Here is an 18,447-nt window from a genome sequence, read left to right as displayed (position 1 = left end):
CCCATTTCAGGTGTGTCAATTCCTGCTACAGACTTTAGCTGGAGACTACACTATAGACTACACTGGAAGCATAGAACCTTAGAGCTTGATGGCTTTGGAAGAGGAAGAAAACCAGTCTTTCTCCCTCTGGATTGTATGTGAGGGGAATGGGGCTGATGACCCCCTTATCTCTCGCATGTCTGCTCTTACAGCCCACAGGCTCTGCTGGGAGTGCCGTGACCACCCCTCCCCCGCTTGTGCGGGGCACCCAGAACATTCCTTCTGGCAAGCCATCCCTTCAGGTCAGTATTCCCTCTGCTTAGTCTCCTGAGCAGTCCTGATCCAGTTCCTGTGAAAGGCTGCCCATTCCTTATGATTCCTTTGGAGTGAGGCCCAAACGTAGGCCACTTTTGACATCACAAACAAATCATGCCACTGCTGAGAGGGCTCCTCCTATGACTGCTCCTAGTAAAATTAGAGAACCAAGATTTAGGCAGACCAAGTTGCTTTTGTTTCAACAGTTCCAAGTTTGTGGGACCTAGCAGGGCCTCCTGCCCACAGGGTGAGATGGGCAGGGCTCCCACTCCCAGACACAAGACTGAGGTCGGAGCAGGGGCCTGCCTTCCCTCAACAGTCCTGTGCCCCCAATTCAGACCAGCAAGAAAATGACACCCAGCCCAGGTTAGCTGGACTTCTGCTGTTGTAGGGGTCATGTGGGTGAAAATGTACTACCTTGTTGGTGCAGTTCACTCCTGAGTGAAGCCAGTCTGCATGGCTGTTGTCGTAATCCATGTTCCTTCTTCTTTTGTGTTTAGAATAAATAGGCATTTTAGTGTCCTTCCCCCCCCTTTTAAACAAATATGTACTTTTACAAACAGCAAACCTGTTTGTTTTTTTAAAAAAACAAAAAAAAAGTGTAAAATCTGGGGTTTGGTGCTGTTGACAGACCTCTTCAACAAGAATGCCTGGCAGTGTCATCCCACCACCCCTGGTCCGCGGTGGGCAGCAGGTGTCCTCGAAGCTGGGGCCACAGGCGAGCTCACAGGTCGTCATGCCCCCACTTGTCAGGGGGGCTCAGGTGAGCAGGGTATGCTTGTGTGGTGTAAAAATGTGTACAGGCTACTCCAGCCAGTCCCCTCATGAGAACAGTCCTTCCTGGTCATCAGCTTGGGGATTACGGGGTCCAACCCTTCCCTCCCTTCATTGATCTTCTCACCATCTTTTTGTTTATTTAATTTTATTTTTTATTATTATTTTTTAAGGGGGGGAAGAGAATGGGGAAATATCCATACAATGGAATGTTATTCAGCCTTAAAAAGGTGTGGTTTTTTGGTTTTTTGGGGAGAGTGCATGGAGGGTAGGGGGCAGATGGAGAGGGAGAGAGCGAATCCTAAGCAGCCTCCATGCTCACTGTAAAACTCGATGTGGGGCTCAGTCTCACAACCCTGAGATCATCACCTGAGCCAAAATCAGGAGTTGGACGCTTAACCAGCTGAGCCACCCAGGCGCCCCATCCCTTTCATCATCTTATCCTCTGTCCCACCCCACAGCAAATCCACAACATCAGACAACATTCCAGCACGGGGCCGCCGCCGCTCCTCTTGGCCCCCCGGGCATCTGTGCCCAGTGTGCAAATTCAGGGACAGAGGATCATCCAGCAGGGTCTCATCCGTGTCGCCAATGTCCCCAATACCAGTCTGCTTGTCAACATCCCACAGGTGAGGACTGTGCTGAGCTAACCTAACCCCACCCCCCGCACACACAGACATCAAGGGCCCCTGGTCCTGCGGCATAGTCCGGTCTCCAGAGTGGTATGGTGTGTGAGCTGCCTGCTCCCTCAGGAGTCAGGCAAGGCCTTGGGTGCCCCATGGGGGTTTGGACTGGAGCTCCTCCTGAGTTAAGAACTATAGTCTAGCTGAGTTGGATAGGTCCTGAGAGGGGGAGAGGTTCAGACCTAAGCTGCAGGGTGTGGGGGAGGCTTCAGGTGGCAGAGCCAAGATGTTTTGGGGGATGGATGAGGCCAGGTAAAGCATCTGATGGGCCTAGACATGGCTGGGACTGGGGGGCGGGGGGTGAGAGGGGTGGAGTGGCACCAGAGCCTTCCTCGCCCTCCTCTCTGTCTGCATGAGTACATGAGGGGAGCATGTCTGCAAATGTCCTCACAGCACCAGCACATCTATTCTTAGCCACGAGTCCTTTCACCTCTGTACAGAGCCTCTGAGATGGGGTGGGTCTGTTCCCACAAAGTAATGCCAGGAAGATGGGACCAGGGTGGGTGGGCAGGCTAGAAGCAAGAGCTTTATTGACAGAGAAAATTATTGGGTCTGTAGAGGCTTTTGCTGATGGCTGTATTAGCTTCTCTTCCTCCTCTGGCATGGTGCATCTTTGTCTGCCTCCCTCAGATAAGAGCCTGACCAGCAGGATTCTGAGCAGCATCTCCGTCTTCTCTAATGTCAGACCAGGCTGAGCTGCTTTGATGGCTGGTGTCCTCTGTGTTGGGAAACTTGTTCAGCTCTTGAGACCCTCTGTGAGGGAGGGGGCCCTGGGAAACCATTCTGGGCTCCCTGAGCCCTATGATGTGTTGTGTGCAAGTTGTCAGGTGTGTGTATTTTCATGGGGGTGGTGTATGCTGCTTTCCTTAGATTTTCAGAAGGGTCCTCAGCCCCACAAAATTAAGGGCACTAGTGTGATCAGCTCTGGGTTTTGGGGAAAGCACCTGACAGGGTTGAGGGCTGGGTGAACTAAAGGAAGGAGACAATGGAGCATTGGCCCTGGGGTCCAGATGAAGACGAGAAAGTAGTACAGGAGCACCGAAGATTAGGAGTGGGGGAAGAGGCAGGACAGAGGTTGGTCCAAAAGCTGTTCTCCACCATAACACCAATGAGAACACATGAGATGAGTGAAACATTTAGCGTCTCAGACAACCACATACAAAGGTGCTCATGAAGCAAATGCCACCAGTGCTGTGGTGATCTTCTCTCACACCCCTGTGAAGATGGCGGCCATCTAGACCTGTGCTGGGAGGAAGTCTGCTAGGCCATAGTGATGGGACGGTGGCCGTGTTGCCTGAGTGGGGGTGCCCACTGCCCTGGTCACGGTTTTGGCTTCATAGGTGTCCTCATGTAGCAAAACACAGCAGAATACAGATTGTAAATGTGTGTGGTTTATTGGATATCAGCTAAACCTCAAGTATGTTTTATAAGATAGGTCATCTCATACAGTGATGAGTTTAATGCTGCTTTGTCTGTTGGCTTGCTGATGTCAAGCAGCTCGGAGTTACTACCTTAAAGATTCCTTAGTCAATACAGCTAACAGTGCCATCCTGGTCTCTGGGATTAGGCACCCCCAGAACCCTGACCAAGTTGTTATCTCCTAAAAGCCTTCCCCAGCGTCGCTGAAAGGGACGACAGCCACCTCTGCTCAGGCCAACTCTACCCCCACCAGCGTGGCCTCTGTGGTCACCTCTGCTGATTCTCCAGCCAGTCGTCAGGCAGCTGCCAAGCTTGCGCTGCGCAAACAGCTGGAGAAGACGCTGCTAGAAATCCCCCCTCCCAAGCCCCCTGCCCCGGAGATGAACTTCCTGCCCAGCGCTGCCAACAACGAATTCATCTACCTGGTCGGCCTGGAGGAAGTGGTGCAGAACCTGCTAGAGACCCAAGGTGAGTGGGCCTTGGAGCTATTTTCATCTCTTGCCAGTGAAGTTTTTCTTACAATAGGTTATTTTCAATGCATAGCACATGTTGGAATGTCTGCTGTATGCTGAGAGCTGTCTTGGGGTGAGGCATCTTATGCATAACCTTTTGTATCAGTCCAGCTTTCTATGAGACTTTACTTTTTGCTTGTTTCAGTTTTTACATTTATTTATTTGTTTATTTACTGCGCGCATGTGCTACGAGTTGCATCAGCCCGGGGATGGGAGGGGTGCAGGTGAGGGCAGATCTTCAGCAGACTCCGCACTTAGCACATAGCCCAGCACGGGGCTCAATCTCGGGATCCTGAGGTCATGACCTTAGCTGAAATCAAGAGTCATACACTTAAACTTAACCAACTGAGCCACCCCAGTGCCCCATTAGTTTTTACATTTTTAAAAATGCTTTCTATTGAAGTGTAGTTGCCATACAGTGTTAATTAGTTTTAGGTGTATGATACAGTGATTTAACCATTTTATACATTACTTGGTGTTCACCACAATAAATGTGGTCACCATCTATCACCTCGGATAACTTCTTAAACATATCACAGTCACCTTTCTTGTTGGGGCCTCTTCTGAGAGCTGGGCCCTGGGGACACCCAAGGACCTGCACACATGGTCTGCCGGCAGAAGCTGCTCTATGATGGTGGGGCAGACAGAGAGGCATGAGGAGGAACATTTACAGGAGGCTGACAGGCTTTGTTTCCAGACAGGTCTTTCCAGCTAGAACTTTTCAGAGCCCTGAATGCTCTCAGCCCTGAAGGTAGGAGGGGGACACCCAGGCCTGGGCCAGACTCACTTTATCACCCTCCTTGGAAACCGTTTGGAAAGCACCACTTGCATGTTAAGAGGTTTTAGTGATTTTTTTAAAAAAAGGGCATATAGGGGCGCCTGGGTGGCTCAGTGGGTTAAAGCCTCTGCCTTTGGCTCAGGTCATGATCTCAGGGTCTTGGGATCAAGCCCCGAGTCTTGCTCTCTGCTCAGCAGGGAACCTGCTTCCCTTCCTCTCTCTCTGCCTGCCTCTTTACTTGTGATCTCTGTCAAATGAATAAATAAAATCTTTAAAATTAAAAAAAAAAAAAAAAAGTAACATTGGAAATGGAGGTGGGAAGCCAGGTTGGCCTTTGAGGGGCCTCCACCAGATGATTTGAAGACGTTTCTGCTTAGAGATTCAGTTTGTGATGATCTTATTTAGGCAGCCAGCCTGAATGCTCTCCCTCCATGATCTCAGCAGATGCTCAGACCCGAGGAGGTGATGGAGCTGTAACTGGTCCAGGGCAAGGGAGGGCCTGGTAGGCTTCAGACCACATACCTCGAATTGTCTCTTGGGACATGCCGACCCCTCTCAGGGCTGCCCTTACCAGCACAGAGTTGGGAGCAACAGTAATGGGGCCTGTACAAAGGAAAAGCACCTTCTGCTTGCTTGCATCTTGTCTCCAGAGAGGGAAGGAAGCAGGTATACGTGACAGGTAGTTGGGGTCCCTGCAGTACCTGCTTGATGTCAGGGTATTGGAGGGAGTGCTCTCTTCCTCCTCTTTAGTCAGTATATCACAAAAGATATATCACATCCTTGGACATTGTATCTAGTGCCTCTTAGAGGTAGAGCCCTCCATATTTGGTTGGGGGCCAGACCCAGGGCCAAGGCCCAGCGGGCCATCTCAGATTAACTTGTAGCTTCCTTATTACCTCCCATCCACCCACCCACACCATTGCTCTTAAAATCCTCCCCAGCCACGGGGCCATATGAAGGATTGACTGTGAGTCAGGCTGAGAGTGGAAAGCCACGTAGGGCCAACATTGTCCTCTGTAAAATTGGGGATGGTGGCTTCCACTTGTCAGGGAGCCAGGCCCAGCAGGGAAGGGTGCGAGCTCTCACACCCTTGAATGTGTCTGATCCCTTTGGTGTCATCTTTATGATGGAGTGATTTTGGCAAAAGAGCTGCCGTGAGGCCACTGTGGGATAGGTGGGTGGTGGGAGGCCCAAGTCAGGTCACAGTGCCCACCCGTCTGTATCTGTGTGCCCTGGGCATCTGCTCTTCCCACTCAGCCCATATCTACCTGTTCTCTCATTAGGAGTCAGTATACTTCTTGTATCGCCCAAAATGGGACCTAACTGGGAGGAAGTTCTGAGCTCCTTTTGAGGTGTCCCCTGATGCCTCCCAGAGCCCCAGCCTGGGTGACTAATAAGTACAGCCTTGTACCAATGTTTCCACTCTCATGTTGGTCATCCCTGCTACAGCTCCCTAGAAAGAGGTACTGTGTCCTCTAGGGTTAGACGTTTGGAGATGATGTATTCTTTTCACCGGAGCATGTTAGCTGCAGGTGAGAGCCTGGAGCTGGGGGCCTGGGGTGAGGGGCTTCCCCAGTCTGATCCTATATAGCCCCTCAGCATTCAGGGGCAGCTTGGGCAGGCCCAGGGCTGGAGAGAGGCCCAGGGTCTCTTGGCAGCATTGTCTCTGATGTCATGAGGAAGTTAAATCCTTGAGTACTCTAGACAGAAAAAAGATAACTACAAAAATACAAAACATGCCCCTTAGTTCACTTTTTCTTTCTTTTTTCTTTTTCCTTATTTTTTTAAAGATTTTGTTTATTTATTTTAGAAAAAGGGTGAGAATGAGCAAGTGGGAGGTGGAGCAGAGGGAGAGGGACAGCATACTCCGTCCGTCCTGAGGGTGGAGCCCAGTGCAGGCTCAATCTGACAACCCCAAGATTCTGACCTGAGCCAAAATCAAGAGTTGGAGGTTTAACTGACTGAGCCACCCAGGCTTCCCCACCTTACTTCACTTTCAATGACAAAAAGAATATTGATCCCATACCTGAGCATGCACTTTACTTGGCTTCCCCAGTCACCCTTCCTATGGCCAACCAAGGGGATGCAATGCTCCCGTTTCTCAGATAAAGGGGCCAGGGCCCCAGAGTGCCCTCAGCTGGGCAGCACGTGTGAGTCCTGGCCCTGCCACTGGTGTGTGACTCTGCAAGACACTTTATCTCCTTAGCCTTGCTTTCCTTCTCAAGATAACAGTGTGGGTTGCCCTTTTAGGAGGTTTGCATGCACAAGACAATGGGTATGACATTTGTCAGCCAGAGTATCTGCTGGATAATTAGTCCTTAGTTGACTGGCCCACTGGCAAGAATGCCTATCACAGCAAAGTGGGACCCGGAGGGTCACCTCCTCTTCACTGTGAGAAGGTGGGGGAAAGTAGGAAAGGCAGTTGGGAGGAGCTAATCTGAGATCACTTTTGTTCTTTTTAAGATTTTATTTATTTGAGAGAGCACAAAGTGGGTTGCAGAAGGAGAGGGAGAAGCAGGCTCCCCCTGAGAAGGGAGGCCAACTCAGGGCTCCCAGGACCCTGGGATCATGACCTGAGCTGAAGGCAGACGCTTAGCTGACTGAGACACCCAGGTGCCCCTAGAGAGCACTGAGGTTCTTGAGAGTTGGTACCCCGTGTACCTAGTCCATGGCATTTTCCAAAGCTGCTTCACTTCTTTCTATCAGCAAACCTTCCCCAAGGCGCAAGGCTGGCCTGGTGTCCACACATAGTTGGCACCAGTACATGCATGCCAAACAGACAGTGTCTTGGGACTTGGCTTACTGATGCCAGCTGAGCCACAGTCCAGGGCACTGCTCCAGATCTGTCACACGTCCTCATCCTGTCCTGGATGGTAGGGGCTCTGACTCTGGCATCCTGTTCCTATGACATGAGCCCACGTATCTTCCTGCAGCGGGCAGGATGTCAGCTGCTGCTGTTCTGTCCCGGGAGCCCTACATGTGTGCGCAGTGCAAGACGGACTTCACATGCCGTTGGCGGGAGGAGAAGGGTGGCGCCATCATGTGTGAGAACTGCATGGCATCCAACCAGAAGAAGGCACTCAAGGTAGAGCACACGAGCCGGCTGAAGGCTGCTTTTGTGAAAGCTCTGCAGCAGGAACAGGAGATCGAGCAGCGCCTCCTACAACAGGGTGCCGCCCCCACACAGGCCAAGGCTGAGCCTGCCGCCGCCCCACACCCCGCACTAAAGCAGGTGAGAGTCCTTGGGGAGCCAAAGCTGTGGCCCTGCGGCCTGGGAGTGGGGGTTGGGCGGCCTCACTTTCTAGGAGAGGGGCCTTATTCCCTTCCCTTAGCCGGGAGTTGTTGCTAGCAAGCAAGATGTTCTGACGTTCTGTCCCACACTGGGCAGTTATCTGCCTGGTGGTTAACTGTGTGTCTAAATTGCATTTAATGGTGGCCTTTGGTGGTGAAAATACTAATTTGCAGTTTCTTTAGATTTTGTAGCTTTCACGTGCAGTGTTCCGGCTGACAAGTACTTCTTGTCTAAAAGGACTTTTCTGAAAGCCACATTGAGATGCAAAAGGGGCATTTGGAAGAAATGTTCTAGCTAAATTAAGGAGAGAAGCAAGTTTGAAGTCAAGTTTTGGCTGCTTTTTTTAATGCTTTGCTTTCCCACCCCCTGTAGACCCAAAGCACCCTGTTGGCAATTTTTTGTGTCCTCGGAAGTCATTTGTAATTCACTAATAAACATCTTCTCAAGATCCTTATATAGTGGGTGGCTGTGCTGCCCTCAGGAAATGGCCTGTCCCATGGGGACTGGGCCTCGTGGGGCCACAGCTGCTGCCCTTGGTCACTCTAGGTCACCCTAGGCCGTCTGTGGATGGTGCTGACCTCGATTTCAACCCCGTTTGTATAGGTCATAAAACCCCGGCGTAAGTTGGCGTTCCGCTCAGGAGAGGCCCGCGACTGGAGTAACGGGGCTGTGCTACAGGTCAGAACTGCGGTGCCGGGAGCCCCTGCACCGCGCCACCAACCAGCCCTCACGCCCCAGACCGTGACCACGTCAGTCGCCGACTGTCACGCTGCCTGCGTCTGTCTGTCTCTCCCTCCCTCCTACCCCTCCCCTCGGTGTAACTTACCTGGTCTCCTGATTTTGGACTTTAGGGACCCTGTGTGGGTGGGAAGAGGTCGGCCAGAGCACGGAGAGGCTGCGCTGAGCGTCTTGCCCTCTGTCACCACCTTCCCCACATGAGCCATCACACCCTTTCTCCACTGTAGGCCTCCAGCCAGCTGTCCCGGGGCTCGACCACAACGCCCCGTGGTGTCCTGCACACGTTCAGCCAGTCACCCAAACTGCAGAACGCAGCCTCAGCCACAGCCCTTGTCAGCAGGACCGGCAGACATTCCGAGAGAGCTGTAAGCACCGGCAAGGGCAATGCCACCACCAACTGGAAGAAGGCACCCCTAAGTACAGGTGAGCCACCCCCACATGGTGACATCTGTCCCTTCCTTGCGTTTGTCTGAGACTTGCACATACACAGGGTGAACAGAAATGGTGCAGAGAGCCCTGAAACCCCAGGCCTATTCCCTGAGAGCAGCTGCTTTTGACTGTTCAGCTTAATCACTGTTCACCAAACAGGATGTCCCAAACAAGTGGTGGCCCTAGGTAAATACTGATTTCCCCCCTTTGTACACTCTAGACCCAGACTCTTAGCTCTTGACTCAAAATGTTGAGCAAACCGAGTTTAGGGTGTGTGTGTGTGTGTGTGTGTGTGTGTGTCTCACACACACACCATCCAGTGGACACCTGTCAGCACAGACACTTATCTTGCCAATTCTGGCCCCCTGACCCCTTCCTGCCATAGGGAACACCTGTTTTTGCTGTTACTGTTGTACCTTTTCTGGTGCACTTTTTCAGCCAGGTAGTGTTCTTCATTTCTTGCTCTTTGAGACACTCTTCCCACCCTCTGCTTTAGGTCAGGTGGTGCAAAGAGTAAACAGAACAAGAACATCCAGAGGGGTGGGGGAAGGGTAAGATCCCTGGGGCAGGGGCTAGGGATTTAACTAGGGTGGGTGGCAGAGGATTCTGAGAAAAGCACATTTGAGGAACAACTCATTGAGTGGGGGGTGCCCTCAGGTGAGCACTCCCAGCCATCCCTGGGTTGTCCCCCACACCGCTTCCCTCCTTCTTTTTTAGTATTTATGTGCCAGCATTAAGGTGACAGTTAAATATTTGTTTCCATCAAAACAGGAAAGTGAAAGGTAGGCACAAAGGGCTATGGGAACCAGTGTCCCTCCCTGCCCCCGCCCAAGTTTATTGTATCCCCGTAGGTTTAAAAGGGGCGTGACATCATGAAAACCATCTCCTTAGGCAGAGCTGGGAAAGCCAGGCCGGCCATGCAAACAAAACACCAGAGTCAGCTGTGTGTGCAGCTGACCCTAGAGTTAGAAGTGTGGCCAAGAATCCGAGCCTTCCACAGGGGGAAACTCAGGGGAAGGGAGTACATTGGTCTGGCTGCGGAGGAATCGGAGCAGCCTAGAGAGCATTTGTAAACAAGGGCAGAGAGGCTTTTGTGCAGCATGTGCAAGATGCAGCTAAGAACTCACAGCTTGAAAATTCCTTTTATGGAAAATTTTGAAAGTATGCAAAATCAGATACAGGTGTGTGCGTGTGTACACAGTGGTAGCAGCCATGTGAAAACTGTGTGTTTAAGGTAATGAATGTGAAGGAGTAAGTAGTTGCTGTGTTCAGTAGTAGGAGGAGAGGTAAATATCTAGTAGCATAAAAGCATTTCCCAAAAGGGTTCTCCCAGCACTCCAGGTTACCCTTGGTTTCTGGGCAGGACCCAGTCAGGTTTCTCTTTCGTATGTAGAGAGATTTCCGTATTGCATTTGACCTCAGAACATTTGTTCCACAAAATGTTGTAGCTGCCACCAAAAATACTCTTGGGGTGAGGTGCCTGGGTGGCTCAGTGGGTTAAAGCCTCTGCCTTCGACTCAGGTCATGGTCCCAGGGACCTGGGATCGAGCCCCGCATCAGGCTCTCTGCTCGGTGGGGAGCCTGCTTCCTCCTCTCTCCCTCTCTGCCTGCTTCTGCCTGCTTGTGATCTGTCAAATAAATAAATCTTTTTTTTTTAATTAATGTTTTCATGAGAGAATATTACTCTACCATTAAAAACCCTGTCATTGTGCTCTTTTGTAGGCGGGGCCCTTGCGTTTGTCAGCCCGAGCTTGGCAGTGCACAAGACCTCCTCAGCGGTGGACCGCCAGCGGGAGTACCTCCTGGACATGATCCCGCCACGCTCCATCCCCCAGTCAGCCACGTGGAAATAGTGCGAGCCGGGCCCAGTGGAGAACAGGCTCCCTCCTCCCTCCCACCTGGCCCTGCCACCCTCCACTCGGGAAGACCTCGTACTCCCTGAGGAAACGAGTGAGCGAGCGCCGGCCGCGCTGCAGAAGCAAGGGCCCCGTTCTTGGCTGCAGAATTTCGTCGCAGCTGAGGGGCTGCTTCACAGGTGGACGAGGAATATCACTGAGGGACCTTTCCCTTGGGCTTTTTTCCTTTCTTTGCCTTTAGTTTGCCCAACACCAGCAGAAAAGTGGACCTTGGGGGCTGGTTCTGCTTCCGGCCCTTTCTTTCAGCGCCCCCAACCCCTCCCCACTCCCCCACCCCCCGGCAGGGTGCACGGACGGCTCACCCTGGACACTGTGACACGCTCGGCGAGACCGGCGCCCGGGGCTTCTGAAGTCGAGCGGAGCGTTCTGTTTTGTTTTTGCTTTTCCCCATCTTAGCCTCCCAGTCTTTGACTGCCTTCCTTCATGGCAATCTTTAGGTTGACAGATTTTTTTTAAATCACCTCATGATGATGGAGTTTAAAGTAAACCGTGCAGACCTAGGGGTCCCTGCCGAGCACGGCCCCCACACCCCAGAGGGTGGGCCACTGACTGCCTAGCCCTCACTCTAGCGGAAGGCCTCTGCTGCTGCTCATCCCGGAGACCCTGGACCTCCCACACTTAGCAGAAGAACAAACTGCAACCCAGACCCCAGCCAGAGAGCCTGGGATCCCAGAAGCCGCACGCCGCCAATAGAGGAGGGAGAGAGAATTGGCAGCAACACCCAGAGCCTGAGTGGGAAGTTGAAGGGGCGGGCTATTGTGTTTTTTTGTTGTTGTGGTTTTATTTTATTAAATTTCTCCTTTACTTACTTATTTTGATGGACACCATCTTAAGCTGCCCTGGCCTATGCTTCTGTCAGGTGTGTCTGGTGGGGAAGTACCCCTGCCCTTCCAAGACTTCAGGGTTTTCATTTGGGTCTAGTTTAGAACTTTCCCTTAAAACAGGGCCATGCTGCCAGGGTTCGCCTTCAGACTGTTTTGGTTTTGGTTTTGGTTTTTTGTTTTGTTTTGTTGTTTTGTTGTTGTTGTTTTTTTAACTCTCTTTCGACTCTACAGAAATGTCTTATGCAAAGGATCAGGTCTGCTCTTATTTGTGTTTCATTTTGGTTTATCCAACTTCCTAAAAATCGGTTCCATGAGGATAGGCAGAAGCTGTCATGAGTGTGCTCTGCACAGGGCTGTCTCCGTGCAGGTGCGTGGGTGTCCTGTGTGCACGCACACGTTTGTCGACGTGGAGATGGGGTACTCTTGCTCCCCACTTCAGCCCCAGCCCTAGTTTTCCTATCCATGCAGTTAGGGACTTAATTTAAAATCCTTATTTTGTAGGGCCTCCTTCTTCAAAACACACTGCTACAACATTCTAATAAAGGCTCATTTAACCCCCTCTCTCATGTGTGAATATCCATGTTTAGCAACATTTTGACCCGCGGTAGAAGACCTAGTTTTGCAACATTCTAATTTTTTGTTGTGTAAAACCCTGTATTTTAAATTGATTTTTTGTTTTGAGTGCATAACTTGGGCTGGAGGAGGGGAGGGCAAGGAAGGGTGGCTTTCATTCCAAGATCCAGGGATTTGGGGGAAAGGAGGGAAATTGACATGGGGGTGTTTTACACCAAAAAATCAAGAGTATGCAAGCATTTCTATTTCTCACATTTTTCTGTGTGCCTGGCAAATAAATACTTGTCTTATACTATCCTGAGCTGTTAGCCCTCTCTGTTCAATGATGTGGGCCAGATTTTCCAAATCCTTCAAGAAGGAGCACCTAGGCTGGCCACTTCTATGGGCAAACAGACGTCCGTTCTATGCAGTAACTTGGGATCAGGTGTCCAGGCAAGAGTCACCTCTGCACTGGAGGGGTGTGCCAGGGTTGTCACGCCCCAGCTGGGGTTGAATGGGTCTATGACTCATGGGCCCAAGCTGAACTGTGCTGCACAGGTTGACCCTCAACCTCAGCCCATTAGAACCTCGCTCATCTCTGTGCTCAGGAACCCACCTCCACTCAACCTTTCCTGGCTGGACTTCTACCGGCCCCTGAGCTGTTAAGTGGTCCTCATGAATTCAGACAAACTCGACCACCACAGGTGGAGGATGGGGCTACTGGCCCTGGCTCTCCTCCTCCAGCCCAGGGTCCCTGGGAATAATCCCATCAGGGACCACTTACTGTGACATGTAACTTTTTTTAAAGGAGAGAAGAACGTGAGATGCCTTAATCTTTTGTTCATTTCTACTGTATCAAAACTCTTACACCCTCCCTTTTTTTTTCTTTTGTTTCCCCCTTCGCAGTATAACTTCTCTGATAAGCCCCAAATGAGTAGTTCTTTGATGAGGTTTATGATGTTGCAGGAAAGGCATATTAAATACCTCTCTGCATGTGGGGTTTAGACATTAGGAAACCGATAGTAACGTTGAGTGTTCTCCCAGCAGCAAAGCCTGTCAGAAATGGTCACAGTGCTGGGGTCCTGGTCTCCCCCACCCCCACCGCAGGAGCCTCAGGACTGAAAGGACTTGGTTCTTACAAGCAGTGACAATGTGGGAGGATGATGATGGTCCCAAGTTACCTGTGACATGAACTCTGGCAACTGGAAACTGTTCAAGATGATAGTCACTCAAGGGTGAAGGGCTGCATGTTTGAGGTGGCTGTCATACATGTAAACATGAGTGTTCATGTAGATACATGTGTGTCCACTTGGAGCCTCCCATTGCTCTGGCCATCCTACCCATGTCACTGGGTCCCCAGTGTCCCAACTGTGATGTTGGGACCCTCACCTTTGAGAAGGCCAACAGTGGCCCTCCCAGGGGTAACCTCTACTCCTGTTTGTACCCTAAGACCTTTATGAAGCAAACTTGGCCCCAGTGCAGAGGGAATGAAAGCCAACTGAGTACAGCTGCGCTGGGTGTTGTGGTTCCTGTGTCTCACACGTCATTTTCCTATGGACAGAAAGACATGGGGAGGAGTTTTCTATATAAATACTCTCATCACAGGGGTGTAAATCATGGAAAAAGACAGTCGTTGCTGCTGCTGCACCATTGGGTTTTTATTTGATGCCGAGTTATGCTGCACATGATGGTTGCCTAAAGAACTTGGACTGAGCTTTTTTTTTTTTTTTTTTTTTAAGGACAGCTAAAGTTTTATAATCCTTAATGAAAGTGTAATAGAAAGTTACACTAGTGCAGGGTATTTGGAAGGTGGGGGTTTGCGGGATGGGTGGGTGGGGAGGTTGTCACTTGTATTTATTGTGACTCTAAATCTTTGATAATAAATGTAAAAGGTTGACCACCAAACCAGAATAGAAGTTCCAATAAACAAGAGGCTGGAATCAATGGCTATACTTGTGTCATGAGGAAGTTTTAGAATCTGACAGAAAATAAAGAAATGGACAACATATTGGGTGTATATTTCTTTTGTCCCCTCAGCCCTGCTTTTCCTGCACTTATTTTTGTCCCAGCTTTGGGACAGTTTGGAGACTGGGGAAGGTGTAGCAGGGTGACCCCTTGTTTCCCCATTAACGAGGAAGACATTGTTAAGACATTCCTGCTTCCAGCCTGGGGGTTGATGGTCCTCTCTAACCACCACACCTAACTACGTTTCACAAGGCACAGAACTGACAGAAGACATTACAGAAATTAAACCCAAAACTGTCCCAGTCTACCTGTGAAACATCCTGACTGGTGCCCCATGCCCCACCACTGGCTGTGAGAAGCACACTTCTGGGGCTCCAAATTCAGCCCTCAAGTGAGTTTTCACTGGGTTAGGCACAGGTTCCTCCACTGACCCACTGACTCAACAGGGGTGAGTGTCCAGCAGCTTCTCCAGCCAACAAATGGGACAACTGCCTCAATCCTTAAGGCCTTGTCCCCTCTGAACCAATCAACAGGTCTATGGCCATGGGGTAGGAAAAGACCCAGGCCCCATTGCTCATACACATTAATCTACAGATGAAAAAGGCACATACCATACCCAAGGCACTCGGATTCCTTGTGACAAGAGCTAGGAGGGAAAGAACAGAGTGTCAGGGAAGAGATGACTTAAACCAAGTCTGGAATAAAGAAACTGGTAAGTGGTGCAGGTAATGGCAACAGCCAGTGCAAAGGCTCAGAGGTAAGACCAAACTTGTCGGGTCAAGGACAAGGCAGGCAGTGTGGTTGGGCCACAGGAAAAAGGGTTGAGGATGTGGGTTTCATTCTGAGTGTAGTGGGAGCCTCAAGAAGGTTCAGGGTGTGGTCTTTCAATGAACCACATAGCCTCTCCCTACAACCTGAAAGATAAGATTCCTGCCTCCATTTTCCAGGTGCAGAGTCTACAGAATGGTCCAGACCAGAAGAGGCATCCTCCTTAGTGTAAACCTGAGGGGTTGGGTTTTCTTTCTTGGCTCAGATGTGAACCAGCCAGGACAGGAGACTAGTCACTTCCCCTCTCTTAGCCTCAGTTTCCTCATCTGCCTATTCAAAAGCGGTTAGGGAAGAGCTGACATTTACTCCCCAGGGCACCTGAGAACACAAAGGGTGAGTGAGCAGGAGTGGGGAGTTACCAGACACACAAGATGACCAGCCTCCTCAGAGACTGTGTGGGGCAACGACATGGGTAGAATTAGGGCTTAGAGAGACATCGTCAGTGCACCCCAAGTGAGAGCTGCTGTCATCAAACCCACTAACTTCATTGCAACAAAATAATCCCCAATTTCCCCCAGGACCTGTGGGTCCCCTCTTCAGACATACACTTACCTCTCCACCTCTTCTTCCTCCCTGTCCACTCCCACCGTAGGACTTTTTGTGGCATTCTCCCAACACACCAGCTCCAGTGTATCTTGGGAACACTCAGAACATGTTCCTTCTGCTGTTTCCAGTGTGTGATTCTCTCAGGGTTAAGCTCAAATGTCTGTTTCCGTCCTTCCTTGGTCACCTGCCCCTCCCCTCACCCAGCATTTAGCACAAATTACAAGTCTTTTCTTTCCATGCTATTGATTTTTACTTGACTTTTCACTGGCGTCCTCACTGAGGTAAGGAATAGATCCAAGCCTCACTGTGGAGTCCCAGAGCTTGGCACACAGTAGGCACTCAATAAACTCATGAATGAAGAGAGGACTGAAGTAACCATCTTGCCCAGCAGACTCCTGACCCCACTCTTTTGACTCTCACCTGCTAGACAACTTCTTTACCAAGGAAGGGCCCTTATTAAGGAGAGTTTCCACCACCTCCCCACCCCACTCCAGCCATATCTAGTTTCAAATTTCAGATGTGTTCTTGGGCAAGTGTCACTTGTGTGAGCCTCAATTTCCTCATCTATAAACTCAGTTTCTGTTGAGACAGCTCCCTCCCCTTGTCCCCAACTCTGTTCCATTCTTAAACACGGGGATGGTGCTGGGATCCTTGCTCCCAGCCCTGCATCTCTATTCCCAGGGCCATCACGACCCTTTGAGTTCTTTTGAGACTGGTGAACCCAAAAGTCTAGTCTGAATCCTCCCAATTCCTTTTCGAGACCTAGAGCTAGAACCTCAACAAGTCTTTCTCTACAATGAGGCGCCACGCCTGACTTCCGCTGGGGGATAACCTCCCACCCCTACTTGGTAAAAGGGGGCCATTGGTGGAGGCAGGTGTGAGGAAGAGCGAGTTTATTGCAAGTTCCAAGGAGGAAGCGCTCGGACCGTGCCTTCCCCACCAGCATGAGCGGGTGACTAGAGAAGGACGCCCTCCACACGCGTCCACTCCCTGGCAGCTCCTCCAAGTATCCACCGCCTGCCCACAGCCATCGCTCATTCCGCGCTGACGCAACGCTTCCATTTCTTCTCGTCCCTTCCCCTCCCGAGGCCTTCTCTTGGGAAACAGAGGAAGCGCTTGCGCCCTCCTGCTCTCGGGATCTTGGGGAGAGGAGCTAGATTCTAAACAGGGGCGACTATGGCCCCAGCCATCCAGAGTCAGGAAAAAGGGGGAAGTGCGCGTGCGCAGTGGCGCGTGTCGGCTTCGCGAGAGTACGGAAGCGCGCTTCGCGCGCATGCACTGCGCTTGCGCAGTGCTCGGGGCGGCGGGAATGGCGGGAACCCCGGCTTCTAGCTGGAGTCCCCAGCACGCAGCCAGCCGTTGCGCGCTACCTGGCCCGCTGAGGGCCTGGCAGACGGGCTGAACTGCAGCAATTCTGCGATCAGGGCTTTGCAGCGCTCCGACAGCTCGAGGCCGTCGGGGTAGAGGACGCCGCGCTTCTGGCGCCTGGGCAGACCAGCGATGTCCGAGTCGTCGAAGGGCATGCACCCGGTGACCATGACGTAGAGCACTACGCCCAGGCTCCACACGTCGTACTTCTTGGGGTCGTATGGGATACCCAAGAGTACCTCAGGAGACGCGTAGGCGGCCGAGCCGCAGTAGGTAGTGCTCAGGTCAGGATAGCCATGTGCCTGGCGACCAAAGCCAAAGTCAGTGAGCTTCACGCGGCGTTCGTCGGGGCTCAGCAGCACGTTTTCGCACTTGAGGTCACGGTGCACCAGGTGGTGGTCATGCAGGTAACGCACAGCCCCAGCTATCTGCGCAAAGAGGTCGCGTGCCTGGCTCCCGGGGATGCGCCCGTTGCGCTGCACTGCCTGCAGCAGGTCGGTGGCAGCCGCCTCCATCACGATATAGAGCTTCCCATTGCACACTTCGATGAACTCGAAGACGTGCACGATGTGCGGGTGTCGCACGCCTCGAAGGATGGACAGCTCGCGTGGCAGAAACTTGTTGACGAAGTCGGGCGGCGCGCGCCGCCGGTCCACCACCTTGATGGCCACTGTGCCCTTGTATTTCTTGGACGTGGCCACCTTCACCTTGGAGTAACTGCCCTCGCCTATTGTGCGTCCCAGCTTATAGCCGAGTTCGCTCAGAAGTTTGTCGCCCGACATGGTGGCGCCTGGGGCGCGCGGGGAGCAGGAGGCGGCTGCTGTCGGGGGGCGGCCGGACTCCAATCTCGGGCCTAACCCATGGCGCTTGGCACCTGCACACCCGCACCCCCATGTGCCCACTCCCGGGTCCCCGCCGCAGAGGTGCCTTTTATTGCCCAGGTAACAATTTCTGCCTTGTGAAGTGACCACAGGCGTCACCCCACCCGGCCTCCGGGTGGGGGCCCCCTGGACCCCGCCCCACGGGGCCCCCCAAGGCCATCAGGCTTTGTGACTCATAATCGCTCTGAATGGCCCAGTTCACATGAGAACCTGTTAGCAAGGGGTCCCGACGACCACTCAGGAGCAGAATCCATGCCTGGCTTTGGGGTGGCTCCTCATGACTCGAAGCTGAGCAGCAGTCGCCCCCCAGCTTTGTGTACCCGGCCCTGGCCATGTGGAGCCTTGAGACGCCCGCGAAGGGGAGAAAACGAGAGAGGGAGCTTAACTTGGTAACTCGGTGACCCGGCTCCCTCAGGAGCTTGGGGTCTCTGGCCTCAGGACCACATCAGAGGAAAGGTGTATGGAGGTCCTTTAGGGCAAGAACCCGGGCGACCAGACGGGCTACAGGCATCTACACCGACTGAACCAAGCCCCGTCTAAGAAAAATGATAGGGAATCCTCGGCTGCACCCCGCCTCCCAGTGGATTCCTGGACCTATTGCCCAAGCTCTCCTTCACGGTGGGATAGCTACACTAGAGTCCCAGACGC

The 18,447-nt window shown here is 52.0% G+C and overlaps 2 protein-coding genes across 7 annotated transcripts in view; one reads left to right on the top strand and one right to left on the bottom strand.

Annotated features, from left to right (window-relative positions):
• Positions 1–12,220, top strand: part of GATAD2A (GATA zinc finger domain containing 2A) — a 105,128-nt gene extending 92,908 nt beyond the window's left edge. For 5 of the 6 annotated variants that reach the window (XM_004760857.3, XM_045081063.1, XM_004760858.3 and 2 more), the window contains 8 exons: positions 192–281; positions 926–1,057; positions 1,530–1,697; positions 3,359–3,638; positions 7,394–7,692; positions 8,356–8,430; positions 8,718–8,913; positions 10,642–12,220. In XM_004760857.3, coding sequence (XP_004760914.1) covers positions 192–281; positions 926–1,057; positions 1,530–1,697; positions 3,359–3,638; positions 7,394–7,692; positions 8,356–8,430; positions 8,718–8,913; positions 10,642–10,772 — 1,371 coding nt within the window. In that variant the 3' untranslated portion in view covers positions 10,773–12,220. The remainder of the gene's footprint in view (positions 1–191; positions 282–925; positions 1,058–1,529; positions 1,698–3,358; positions 3,639–7,393; positions 7,693–8,355; positions 8,431–8,717; positions 8,914–10,641) is intronic. The other variant, XM_045081079.1, reaches the window with a different exon arrangement.
• Positions 12,221–16,782: 4,562 nt separating this feature from the next.
• On the bottom strand, positions 16,783–17,901 carry TSSK6 (testis specific serine kinase 6). The gene has a single exon (XM_004760856.3). It carries the CDS (start codon positions 17,698–17,700, stop codon positions 16,879–16,881), a length of 822 nt encoding a protein of 273 aa, XP_004760913.3. The 5' UTR covers positions 17,701–17,901; the 3' UTR covers positions 16,783–16,878.
• Between the last annotated feature and the right edge of the window lie 546 nt (positions 17,902–18,447).

The sequence above is a fragment of the Mustela putorius genome, unplaced genomic scaffold (assembly GCF_011764305.1).
Source record: "Mustela putorius furo isolate JIRA1106 unplaced genomic scaffold, ASM1176430v1.1 tig00000095_pilon_pilon_pilon, whole genome shotgun sequence".
Taxonomy (NCBI): Eukaryota; Metazoa; Chordata; class Mammalia; order Carnivora; family Mustelidae; genus Mustela; species Mustela putorius.
The sequence above is the reverse complement of the archived record's forward strand: the minus strand, read 5'-3'. Positions and strand labels throughout refer to the sequence as shown.

Excerpts from the sequence above, each read along its gene's own strand:
- TSSK6 (XM_004760856.3), bottom strand. The coding sequence starts at position 17,700 with ATGTCGGGCGACAAACTTCTGAGCGAACTCGGCTATAAGCTGGGACGC.